Source organism: Silurus aristotelis, assembly GCF_946808225.1.
Source record: "Silurus aristotelis genome assembly, chromosome: 3".
NCBI lineage: Eukaryota > Metazoa > Chordata > Actinopteri > Siluriformes > Siluridae > Silurus > Silurus aristotelis.
The window spans coordinates 21727154-21741314 of record NC_139576.1 but is presented as its reverse complement, the minus strand read 5'-3'; the positions used below and the strand labels follow the sequence as shown (position 1 = coordinate 21741314).

At 38.0% G+C, this 14161-nt stretch overlaps 1 protein-coding gene across 4 annotated transcripts in view; it reads right to left on the bottom strand.

The window, feature by feature from the left end:
• Positions 1–3954: 3954 nt before the first annotated feature.
• cers6 (ceramide synthase 6) overlaps positions 3955–14161 on the bottom strand; it is a 248058-nt gene continuing 237851 nt past the window's right edge. For 3 of the 4 annotated variants that reach the window (XM_083538064.1, XM_083538065.1, XM_083538063.1), the window contains 5 exons: positions 12157–12285; positions 10937–11043; positions 7166–7322; positions 6094–6117; positions 3955–4990 (listed from right to left, as the gene is read on the bottom strand). In XM_083538064.1, coding sequence (XP_083394190.1) covers positions 4844–4990; positions 6094–6117; positions 7166–7322; positions 10937–11043; positions 12157–12285 — 564 coding nt within the window. In that variant the 3' untranslated portion in view covers positions 3955–4843. The remainder of the gene's footprint in view (positions 4991–6093; positions 6118–7165; positions 7323–10936; positions 11044–12156; positions 12286–14161) is intronic. The other variant, XM_083538066.1, reaches the window with a different exon arrangement.

The window sequence follows — 14161 nt, the reverse complement described above, 5'->3', positions numbered from 1 at the left end:
ACAAGTTTATCTTAGTCTTATCAGACCACAGGATATGGTTCCAGTAATTTATGTTCTTAGACAGGTTGTCTTCAGCAAACTGCTTCAGAAGAGGCTTCCTTCTGGGATGATGGCCATACACATACATATTATATATAATTATATATAGTTATGTTACAACCCTAGGTAGCCCCATGTCCATACTGGTGTTCTGTATGTGTGCTTTGTGTGCAGGTCCGATCCACTCCAGAGTTTGAGGCCTACCCTACCCTGGCTGATCCCACCTCCTTCATGATGACATCATCCACCTGTTTCCTATTTAAGGAGGAAGGAGTGAAGCAATTGGGAAGAGTTGTTGTAGTGGCGTTTGGACTGTTTGTTTTGGTGGTCGGGGTATAGCTTGGTTGTTGATGTTCGTGATTTTGACTGTTTACTGACTTTGAGCCTGTTTAGCCCCTTGGACTAGTGTTGTTTGTATATATTTCTTTTGTATTATATTGTAATATCTTTGGGCACTGTACATATTTATTTCACTGGCATTAGGGGTGTGGCTGCCATTTACTTTGGGTGAGGGATTGTTTTGTCTTTGTTTTTGTAGCAGGGAGTTAGGGAAGCTGTTTTTGTTTTCCTTTTCTTTATTTTCAGGAAGGGTAGCTTTCCCAAAACAGTCCTTTTTGTTTATTGTTTTGGCTTCGGCCCACCCTGAAGACAAGCCTGTGAGTCTGTGTACATATATTTCTGTGTTACAATATACCAGCACCTGTGTAGCAAACCTTTTTGTGTGTGTTTGTGGTTTGTGGTGTGTTTGGGTTGTCAATTTATAAGATCCATTCTTTTGAATCCCGAGCTAAATACTCTGTCCTGCCTAACCCTAGACTGGGTCGTAACAGATTTGGGGGCTCGTCCGGGATATCTTATATTTCGTGTGTCTTCGTGTATCAGAGTGCGGTATAATGGCATTTGATTTAATCACATTCACTGTGTCCTTCATTAGAGGTATTTGATGGGTGTAGGAAGGATGATCTCCTCCTCTTGATTGCTGACTTTTAATGTGTCCCTTTGTCGGACTGCTAGCAAGAAGGTAGTCAAAGCGGCACTATATGAGGCACTCGTGGCTCAACAGGTCTTACCTGAAAGGGAAGCACCTCCAGGAGGTGCTGTGCAGATTACCCAACCTACCCGGGCTCCTGGCAGAGCGGAAGCTATGACTGAGCCGGAGGAGGTTGAGTTAAGTCGTGAGCAGCCCCATGCTCGTACAGTGGATCCCGGTTGGTAGCTTGCGCTCAAAGAGCTTGAAGTGGAGATTAAGCGGAAGGAGTACCAAACGCAGTTCTTGCGAGTCAGAGAACGGGAGTTGGAAATTGAGGGGACAAAGCTTGACCTGGCAGATCAGTGGCGGAAACCGGTGCCTCTGCCACGGACATTTAGGTCCTCAACCGTTGCCTCACGGTCTCCTGTTGCCGCTGAGCACTCCAGGCCACCGTCCACCCCAGCCGAGTCCTCAACGGTAAGCCCGCTTGCCTGTGATGTTAGCCGACACATTGGGTTAGTGCCAGTATTTCGGGAAAACGAGGTTGATGCTTACTTTGCTGTATTTGAGAGGATTGCTACAACTTTTAAACTGGCCAAAAAGTTTGTGGACTCTATTACAGTGTAAACTGTCGGGTAAGGCACAGGAAGCGTGTTCTGCACTTACTCTAGAGCAGAGTTTGGATTATGAGACCGTGAAAGCTACAGTGCTCTGTGCATATGAGCGTGTGCCGGAAGCATATCGGCAAAACTTCAGGAACACTGTGAAGGCTGCTAGCCAGACTTATGTGGCGTTTGCTCATGAGAAAACCACACTGTTGGATAAATGGTGTTCAGCTAGTGGGGTTAGAGATTTCAACCAGCTTAAAGAACTTATTTTGCGTATTAACTCATAAAGTTGTATTCAGTCCTCCGTCATTTCGGAAGGATGTGTCTGCCCCTTTGGCCAATCCTGCCAGTAAAATTCGTACTGTCCTCTTCGGATGGTTCCCGCCGCTGTTTTTATTGTCATGAGGCAGGGCATGTTATCGCAAACTGTCCAAGTTACAACCCTAGGTAGCCCCATGTCCATACTGGTGTTCTGTATGTGTGCTTTGTGTGCAGGTCTGATCCACTCCAGAGTTTAAGGCCTGCCCTACCCTGGCTGATCCCACCTCCTTCATGATATCATCCACCTGTTTCCTATTTAAGGAGGAAGGAGTAAAGCAATCGGGAAGAGTTGTTGTAGTGGCGTTCTGACCGTTTGTTTTGGTGTTCGGGGTATAGCTTGGTTGTTGATGTTCGTGATTTTGACCTCTGCCTGTTTACTGACTTTGAGCCTGTTTAGCCCCTTGGATTACTGTTGTTTGTATATATTTCTTTTGTATTATATTGTAATATCTTTGGGCACTGTACATATTTATTTCACTGGCATTAGGGGTGTGGCTGCCATTTACTTTGGGTGAGGGATTGTTTTGTCTTTGTAGCAGGGAGTTAGGGAAGCTGTTTGTTTTCCTTTTCTTTATTCTTAGGAAGGGTAGCTTTCCCAAAACAGTCCTTTTTGTTTATTGTTTTGGCCTTGGCCCACCCTGAAGACAAGCCTGTGAGTCTGTGTACATATATTTCTGTGTTACAATATACCAGCACCTGTGTAGCAAACCTTTTTGTGTGTGTTTGTGGTTTGTTTGGGTTGTCAAGTTATAAGATCCATTCTTTTGAATCCCGAGCTAAATACTCTGTCCGGCCTAACCCTTGACTGGGTCGTAACAGTTATCAAGATTTGAGACTAGTATTGTAACACACCAACAGATGGCAGCACAAGGCAGCACGCAGAGTTACAGGAAGCACCGACCTTCATAAGTCAGTGATCCAAAAGAAATCGTCCTGTGTACATCTGGAGCTGTACAGCTGGTGATACTATGACCACGTGTTACCACGTCTGCTATTCTGACCACATCTGCTGTTCTGACCATGTGCGCATCCTCATCGAGCTCTCCTCACACGTGAGTTTCTTACCAATCTGATCATTATGATCCCATTTTGGCACCCACCCTAGTCGCCAGATTTGGCTCCTTGAAGATGAAGATCCGTCTCAAAGGTCACGATTTGATAGCAGAAGCTGCTTGACACGCTTCGAAAAAAAGATTTCCAGGATGCATTCCAGAAGTGGCGGGAACGCCGGGAGAGCTGTATTGCTGTGCAAGGGGACTATTTTGAAGGTGATTGTGTGTAAACATAGATAAATTAAGAACTTTATTGTAAACAGAGTTTCGAAACTTTTTAATGCCACTGCGTAGCTTTATAGAATACTGATCTGAAACAACAAAAAATGTCTGCCGTGTTTATTTTAAATGCCTGGCAACATGTTTATTTATCTCCCTCTTAAAGGCAAAAAGCAAAAACATTTTATTTTTTTTTTTACCCCTGACATTTAGTTTAAAGCCCAGAATTCAGCACTCACACAGCGACAATTAGTTTAGCAAGAGATAATTAGCTTCCTCTCTTCTCCACAGCTTGCTCACTGAAGAAAAGCAAAGAGTTTTTTTTTTTAACCCTGATTTCAAAGGCATTTTAATGAGTCATCCACTTAGCTCAGTAAAGAAATAAGTGTTACATTATACCAAGAACAGGACAATGGGACAATGAGAAGATATCATTCAAAAGCTGAAGAAGCAGAAACATATCACTGTATGGTGTTCACGCGTTTGGCGACGTGCATACGTGTACAGGGGATTGTGTACCCCATCCACGTGTACGGTGTCTTAACCTTCAGGCGCTATATATCACATTTGAAAGGGTAAATTTTTATGCCTAATGATTAAATATATCCTGATTCACAGAATTTGAGATTAATACTGTGTCATGCACTTGTGGCTACTACCTACAGCATATAACACATTACATGGTCCATGTAAACACAGACCCAGATTTCACATTATAATCAAGGAAAAAAGGGCAATATCATTCGGTTCCTTAAAATCAATCCAATAATGCATTGATAGTTGTTTTACAATTCTTTAACACAATGTAAAAATCACACACGCACGAAAAGAAAAAAAAAAGAAAAAAAAAAGAGTCTGTCCACTGTTTTAAGTACAGGTCCATATGTGATTTAAAGTGGAGGACAATATGGCAGAAGTTCAATCCAAACACATGTGCACATAATACAGTTTTAGAATTCCCATTTTTACAGTTCACTAGTGCAAATACAGCGAGTGGCGTCGCTCGGTTGTGTGACGCACGCCATCCATTTTACAGGTGAGCATTTCAGATTTCAGCGGTTACCTCATCTGCGATAAAACGATTTCAAGCGAAACGTCTTGTGCACGTAAAAGCTGTTGCCTTGCTGAATCCTGAAACAGTGACCGAACTTTAAATAGTGCGCCATCTCAAAAACACTGACAGCAAATTACTTGAAGAAATAGAAAATCAAGTCTCAACCACAATTTTGCAACCTATATATAGATATAAAAAAATAAATAAATACATAGATGTTACCTCAAGAAAACAGCCGCTCCCACGGACACCAAACTACATGACCACAGCAGCATGCTAGCGGGATACGAGTGATGCGTTCGTTTGTTCAAATTAACAGTGAGCTACAGATGGAGGATGGAGCGTTGATATGACATTCGACCATGTGCCTAGAAACGGTCCGAATATCAGAAAAGTAAAAACGGGTACAAGCAACAAGAACAAAATCATTGGACTGAATCGTACTGAAATGCAACTGCATTCACATTATTCTGCATTACGGTCTTCCAGTACTGGATGGGTGACGTTGTTGCTTTGACACGCATGAGTACTGTACAGACTAACGAGCAGGCTGCAGCAGGCAGAAACCACGCGACAAAGCTTAGTGTTCGTCATGGCACAGGGATGACAGGAAACCGTTTGTGCCATGAGACCCATTGGTCCCGTTAGTGTGGTGCTTGTGAGCAGATGGTGCCATTTCCTCCTCGTCAGAACTAGACTCGATGTCGCTGCGGTCATCCTTTGACACCTGCGAAAGAGACGCAGCATTAGACACAATGCTCTCGGCTACGTTTTTGTCAAAAAAAAAAATAAATCCTATTTGCTATCCTATGTGAAATGGGTACCCTGTTAGAATCATTAGGAATAGATGCATTACATACAGTGATTAAATCCTCACTAACCACTTTATTAGTTACATCTCTGCATCTGCACATTCATCAAATTATGCAGCTACAGCTAAAGAGCTTCGGGTAATGTTCACACCGATCATCTAGTGACCTATCGCCTGGAGTTGGAGATTCTTTCATCCTCAACCGAGGAGTGTTGATGAACCTGAACACGATGAAGCCTCAAATTCTAGTGGTTGGCTGACAAAACCTTCATAATCTAAACTTCTGCTGTTGTAACTCATTCATCTCAACATTTCGATATGCGTGTTCTGATATGCTTTAACAATCTGCTCTTCATGATTGTTAAGAGTGTTTAAGTTAACATTTTGGACAGCCTTCCAGTCAGTCCAAACAAGTCTAGCTATTCTACTAGAAAGTAGAATATATGCAAGTTGGAAAATGTTCCTAATAAATGGTCTAGTGAGTATTTAATCACTTTTTTTTAAACAATACATGATTGTGCCAAGGTGTTCAAGATTGGGCCTTCTTATAGTAATGATTACATTTAATAAGTAGAAAAAGTGTCTGGACAGTTTTTAACATGTATCTTATAACAATTTAAAACAGAGATGCCCAAATTAGGGCCATGTCATACATGAGAAAAGAAAGAAAAAAAAAAGGACCAACTTCGTCTCACATTAGAGGTCCCTGAATAGCTGTATTCAGCTGTTGATTGTTTCTCATTGTGCTACAAGTTTCACTGAAGTAGAACTTTGGAAATTTTATTGCATTAGTTAAGCAGATAACAGAGAAATGTTTTTAATATAATTTATTTTTAAATATTATTAAATCATAAATGAGAGTAACTATTGCAACTATAATTTGAATAGAATGTTTGGTACAATGCATCATTAAGACTTTGGATATATATACATTATATATATATATATATATATATATATATATATTTTGTATTGTAACAGTGCATTTGATTTGATGCACTATTTCTGCACATACTTACATGTAAAGGATTCCACTTTCCCACCTGAGGCGGTGCAGGATTAGCAAGGAGAACAAAGACAAGACATTTAAGAGAAGCCGTGAACAGCAAGAGTAGGTTAACTTGGAGGTCAGAAGTTAAACATGCATGTGTGGAAGATTTTTTTTAGCATTCTGGTAACCATTTTTCCCCAGTAAATAAATTAATAAAGCATAAATATTAGGAGTGTAACGGTATACTTGTTCGTACTGATCTATTTTGGAACAGGGCTTTCTGTTTGGTGCACATGTGTAATAAATGCAATGCTTTTTACTGTACGTGCAGAACATAGTTACAATCTGAGTTCCTTCGCAGACGTATTAAGTGGCGGCCGCAAGTTTTTTTTAGTCTGAATGAAGGATGAAAGGAATGAAGACGTTTTGTTAAAGTATGCTGAAATATGTAGAACAGTTAAGTAGAACAAATCTTTAGAAAATTAAATATTAAATTTAAACACACACACACACACACACACACACACACACACACACACACACACACAAACACATCTGTATCACCCAAATTAGATCTAACAATTGTAAACTTTATTAAATTTTTCAATTACTTTCTTTTTTTTTTTTAAGTATTTTAGTTTAATACGGAAATTTAATCAATTACACAATTCACAATATAATAAAAAGTGTATTCCATTCATTTGTTTTATTCCATTTTCATTGAATATAATATCATAAAAGATTATATATTTTATATATTATTTAACCAAGCAGGCATTTTACTTAACATTATTTTAATATTGTAAACTGATGATGTTTACAAATGTGAATAATAATAATAATAATAATAAAAATCTTTAAAAAAAGCCATACAATTTCATGTTTTGCATTTCTTCCCCTAACTGTACTGACATTTCACTGAACCGTTACTTAAAAAAATAAATTGGTGTGTACCGAACCGTAAATTTTGTGTACCGTTACACCCCTACTAGATATGATAGCCAGAATAAAAATGAGATATTAGACACAATGAGAGCAGGTATTGTTTGAGCATGCAGAGCATATCGTGAGTGATGTTAACGTGTGCCGACTTAACCTACCTTGCCTTTGGAGATGGCTTTGCAGGCTATTTTAACTATGAGATAGGACCAGAAAATGTGTAAACCCTGCAGAAGCACCAGCAGCCCATTAAACACCCACCAAGATGGATATGGCCCTACGATCTCCCAGCTCTCAAACAGAGTGGTGTTCAAAATCCTGTGTTCAGGTCAAACACAAAAACAGAATAAATTTACATCATTACAGTTACATTCATTCATCTATCCTTATTCAGTAACCACTTTATTCCGCTCGTCGTCACAGTGGATCAAGAGCCAATGCATGGATACACCCTGGATGGATTGTCAGTCTAATCAAAACACTTGTTTACTGAGTATTGAGTGCACTAACCAGCATATTTCTGCGACATGGGAACAAATCCAGGAGAGAACATGAGAAACTTCACACATAGTAAGCAAGCTCAGGATCAAACATCGCACCCTGAAGCAACGAGGCACCGACACTGCTGTACCTCCTCCTTACATAATCACCTTTTTATAACTCGATAGCCACACATGTACATTGAAAATCTCAAATGGAAGGAACTTACTAAATCTGTAATACACAAACAGAAATTCTAGATATCTCATTAGACATTCTCTGGAACTAAGATGATCTAAACATGGACAAGGATGCTAAATAATGCACACATGATCCAATGCCATCCAAACTAAAGGCACCACTACCAATAAACCTCAAGGAAATAAACTCTCAAGAAAAAACACTGAATATATTCCTGCTTTCAAGTGAAGCATGCAGTGTCCTGATGATTTGACCACTCAGTCGATTAAAAGTACTCAAATGTATAATTCACATAGTATTTGAAATATACGTATCGTAGATGTTCCTCTAACCTACCTAAAAAGTTCATGGTATAAGTAAAAAAAATAAACATTGCAGTATGTATTATAAAGAAATAAGTCCAATAAGATGAGTTCCAGAAATGTGTAGTAACAGTAGGTCCTGAAGTGCTTTTATTCAACATCATACCACTAACATTTTTTAAGTATTGAGGAACATCACATCATACCGTTTATCCGTTTATACTTGCATGCCATCATTAATGTTGTGGAACATCCGTAAAATGTATAAATTGCTATTATAAGCAGTCCCTGAGCAGCAGCACTATTTTTCTCTCGTTCCCTCTTCTGAAGTGATCAAGATAAAAAGAAATGCAGCTTGTCGTGTTCGAGAAACTTCTGAACGTCAACGTTGTGTGAAACATTAAATAATACATTCAGAAACAGACTCTAGAATGCTCACTGCAAATCAACACTCATCCTAAGATGTAAGAACTACTGGGATGAGATGGCGTGCGATTGTACTTTAGTTTCATCATTATTGAAACTGTCTCACAGAAAGAAAATGCCATGACAACAGAGCCCAAGGGAGTATTTTCTTGATTTCTCAGAAACTGGCCACCCCAACACTGTTGTGTTTAGATGTAAACTACTTTTCAACAAAGGCTTTCATTTCCCCGTCTGCTTAAATGGCTAATGCTTACAGATCATTATCAGGGGATGAAGTGGATCAATTCAGATCCAAATATTTACCATCTGCGAGAGAAATCTAAATATTAGCACGAAATTAAAGCACAGTATTACAATATGCTTCAGCTTCTTGATGTTTGATCAACTGCCTTGAATGTTAAAATGTTTCATTACTTTAACTCAAATGATTAAAGAATTTACATAATCAAAATGTGTTTGTATGCCCCCCTGTTAACGATCTGAATTCAAAGCTGACTTTGGCAATGTTGTACAGGCATTCCAGGCACATACACATGTTTAGGTGCAATAAAGTCTAGGTTACTGCTTTTTAACAATTATGAAGCATGCAAGAAGAGTTGTAGATTGCAGCTACTACAAAGAAAGACAACATGAGCAATGCCCCCAATAACCTCTCTCTTACATTTTTTCTTTGCTAAGGATCTATGCTGTAGCCATAGTAACTATCACTTGGCAACAATTTAGATGCCTAAATCCTAAGGGGGATAAAGTACAAAGTAAAGCATCATTCAGACTTCGTGTTTGGTAACATCCTGCCAACAGATGGCACTCATCAACCCCCCCAAAAATGTCTCCTTTCAGGCAGGGAAGAGTGACCAAACGTTTCTAAAAAAACAACAACATATAAATCAACTAATGGAAGTGGCAAAAAGCGACAGCCAGTAAGAAATGTAAGAGGCAATCTGCCACAATGAGGCTGGAGAGCATGTGCAATACTCCACTATCCGACCATTCTGGAATCAGACTTGGGAGAACAGGAAGTGATGAAATCCAGAAGGACACATTACAGGATTAATTGTACAAGAGATCTACTGTTATAGCCTTCTGTGGTGGGGCTTCTAATTATTTCTTTCTACCACATCAATCCATACCCGCATTAAAAAAAATGAAATATCACATTGACATAACATTCAGACCCTTTGCTATGCCAAACTGAGCAATCAGGGGAGAAGGACCTTGGTAAGAGAGGTGACCAAGAATGAAATTGGCCATGTCTGGAGATGGAACAAACTTGCAAAAGGTCAAATCATCACATCAACACTCCACCAGTCTGGGCTTTATGGCAGACTAGCCAGAAAGAAGACTCTCCTTAGTATGACACATTACAATGCACTTGGAATTTGAAAAGCAAGCAAGCAAGCAAGCAAGCAAGCTAGCTATCTATCTATCTATCTATCTATCTATCTATCTATCTCTCTCTCTCTCTCTCTCTCTCTCTCTCTCTCTCTCTCTCTCTCTCTCTCTCTCTCTCTCTCTCTCTCTCTCTCTATCTATCTATCTATCTATCTATCTATCTATCTATCTATCTATCTATCTATCTATCTATTTATTTATTTATTTATTGCTGGCAGCTCCAGCTTTGTCTTTTGTTCCTTTTTTTGCTTTGATAAGCTTATTTGAGTTATTAGACCATTACATATATTCATAGATAGGATCCAATTAAAGTATAGAAACACCTTAAAGTTGATTCAGAGAAATTATATGCACCTGATCTAAACTTTAAGTGTCACAGCAAAGAGTTATAAATACATACATCAATGTAATCCTTCAAAGTTTTCATTTCAAATATTCACAAATATAGATTTGCTTTGTTATTATACGAAAGCCATTATTTTAATGGCTAAAGCATTTCAGGTTCCAACACAAAAAAATATAAAAATATGAAGGGGAATAAATACTTTCTGAATGCACTGTAGATCTGAGTTTAAAATATTTTAAGATTTGTGCTAAAAAAGTACTGAATGTTCCACATCACAGCTCTAATTGACTTAAACCCCATAAAAGGGATTTTTTTTCACCTCAAACAGCTGCCTGTGTATGTTTAACATATAAATCTAGTTAATATCTTGCTAAAAAGCTGAACAGATTATTAGAAAAAGTGTACGGAAATCATTATTCAACAGGTCACCTGTAATCTGCGCATCTGTTGCTATGATTTTGTTTTTGTTAAATCGTTTTGAAAATGGAGAAGTGGGATATCAGCTACTCTAATGTTGAAACACATCCTCTGCTGTCAGACGATATGTCATGCTTCTTAACAAAGAGACACACACTCAAGTATTACTCTACGTCCACTGACATAATTGCTAATGCATTTAATAAATGCTATGCCTACACCATCACCTACACATAACCCTGCTTGTGATAAGCTATGGATTGTTTCATGATCTCTCCCCCCCACCCCCCAATTTTTTTTTTTTTTTTTTTACATTTGTGGCTCACAAAGCGGTGGATGAAAGTGATGGATAGAGCAAAGAGGCTTACCAGACAGGATACAAGCCCAGTCTGGAACTGATGAACACCAGTGCAAACATGATAAACAGGACATTGCAGAACCTTTGATACTTGGCATAGTTGGCCATTTTTGCAGCCTGAAAACAAACAAACAAACAAACAAATTACAGTACGTCGATTTATGCACACTTCATTACATAGTATAATCCGAGCAAGCTGGGATATGTGTAGAAAATAATTTCACTGTGCTGTAATGTATATGTGACAAATAAGTTCTATTCTATTCTATTCTGAAGCCCTGTCCTGTTTCTCTGCAACTTCTATAACACCTATATATTATATAAATTATCGAGTACAAAATTCTGGATGCTCTGGAGGTGTACAGTTATTGAATATTGACCATCTGTTGCTAAGCACAATTTGTCTACTTTGAGAAGAGTCTAACCGCCAAAAATATCTATGGAACGGCAAAGAGGTTCAGAAGCTGAACAGTGTTGCAGTGCTATAAGATAATTACCACAGATTACTGTAGACTCAAACTGTGGTGTAACAATTCATGGCAACATCACTGTGTCTAATACATTTGTAACGGCACCATACAAACAACAATGGCACTTCTATGATAACGTCACACTGAGCCTGAATGATCAGTTACCAATGATTAACAGAAAATAACAAATGGGCTACAGTTGGTAGGTGCGGAAGTCTAAAGAGGCCATACATTATATTATTATTTTCATAATGTCGACATGACAAAAGTTGTTTTCTTGTGAACAGTACCTGATTTTTCTGTGTATTTGGAATAAGAGCATGTTCAAGAGGCAGGATCATAGATAAAAGCCATAACCATTTGTGGGCAAAACAACTCGTTATGTTGAGATCGCGTGAAAATTACGTCGTGATCGCGAGAATACAAGAACAAAAAAATATTATAATGCATGGCCTCTTAGGACTTGTGTAGGTAAGTATATATATATATATATATATATATATATATATATATATATATATATATATATATATATATATATATATATATATATATATATATATATATACACACACACACACACACAAAAAAATAAATAAATGTCTAATGGTGGTACGTACAAAATACATGCATGAAGTGAACTTTCAAGTGTCTACATTTGATTGTAATTTCCTAAAACCCGAACCTGCCTAAACAAAGGACATCCAAACTTATCAAAAATGGTAGCAGACAGCATCTGAAAACCCCAAAGCATTCTTACCTCCAGCAGCACATCTGAAGCATCGTGGAGGCACAGGACGAGAGTTCCCACTCGAGCCATGTTATTCACGTATGATAACATGATCAGAGAGACGGTAGCAACGTGGTGCATGAACATGAGCAGACAATCCTGCAAAGATAAACTCTGTCAAGATGAGAAGCTCACAATTATTATTATTTATCATTTATGTCTATCATACTGAGTTGCTTTCAACAATGATCTAATACAAAATAAATACTGTCCATAAACAGTGTTGGACACTGAACTAAAGATATTAATAACTAACCGGATATTACTTCATATAAACCATCAGTTTTCCAGTAAATTTACTAATGACTTTTGCAGAATTTAAAATAATTGTTCTTGGAGATGATTGTCACAACTTTCACTCGAATTCTTCCCAATGACTATCGTTAAAATTACAGCACTTGTCTCTTTCGTCTCTATCTTTGTGATTTTATTAATAACGCTTACTCATTACATTAAAACTGCATACAAACCTCCAAATATAGAAATGTATTAGATCTGAAATCAGAATAATTGTAAATCATTAAACTATTAATGTACATGCTGAGTTATTTTTGCTAAATGATTTCTCTTAGCTGCTCAAAACTAAATGCAATTGAAATACATAATGTGTAGCCCAAAAATAGTAAATAAAAAATAATGGGGTGATGTAGTGCATGCTCTCATGGTTACTCAGAGGACTACAGTCGCTCAGCAGCCGGCAAAACAGGAGTTGGATGAAGATGGAGGTGATGAAGAAGAGCAGTGGTGTGAAACAGAACGGAAGCATGGAACACAGACAGGACAAAAGATACTGGAGCAGGCAGGGGGGCACAGCAGCTCATCAGTGCACAGTGGAGTTTGTGCAAGGAAAATACTGAAAGGAGAAAGAAAAATAACAACAACAAAAATGCAGCAACATGCCAACCATCAACAAAAAGATGTGAGATATGAAAGGGTGAGTAACAGAATGGCACTGTAGAGCAGAATGCAAGGCAAAGAAAAGAATAGATAAATGAGGGGGTTAAATACAATACCATCTATAAACAATTAGGTAGTGCTACAGTTTTGGTCCAGCAGACTGGTTTTGAAACAAAATAATGAGATTTAAGTGCTGAATGACAGTTTAATTTGTGGGTATTTAAATCCCAATGTTGGCCGAAATGTAGTTTCCTGGTCAGTTCAAGGTAAAAGAATACAGTTCAAAAATAACAGGAATTCTTATGGTTCAATTTGTTTACAGACTGCCTGAGACCAGTATGCGAGTCTTTCTTTTTTAGCACTGTTCAGTGAAAGTTATATAGACAAATATAAATAAAATATTAATTTTGATTGCTCTTCTGTTCATTTACTTTCCATTTTGTTAATTGATAAAAATGAACACTTCCATTCTCGAAAGCATTCTTACATACAGGAATGCATGTGCGTTTTGTTTATATGCAACAAACTAAGTAATTGAATAGTATTAAGATATACTTAGACCAAACAATTACAACATGTAGAGATGTTAAACTTTATTTTCATTTAAAATCCTCAGCATGAATTACAGCTTTGTACATTCTTAACATTCAGACAGATGGTTTCTCCAAACATTCAGCTGATATACTTTGCCATGAAAACTTGCCTAAGGTACAAGTTGGAGATTTCTGACCTTGCAAGCCAGTCCATCCCAGAGCAGTTCAATAGGATTTAGGTCCAGTCACTGGACAGGCCATTCCATTATTATTACATGCCAGGCGAATGTTTGCTCTAACCAAACTATATGCCTCAAACTACATAGAGTACTGGCAAGTAATGGACAGCAACAAAAAGTTTTCACTTTGCCACGGAACTTTTCAAGTATCGCTCTTCATAACATTTTAATGCCTAATAATATTACTTTTCAGAAAACATGCCGCTCCTACAGTACTAGGAAGTGAATATGTAAACTGCTTTTAATGACAACCTGTCAGGAGACCATAACTCTAAACCCACGGTTACTTTCACAGTCTCGTGAGAG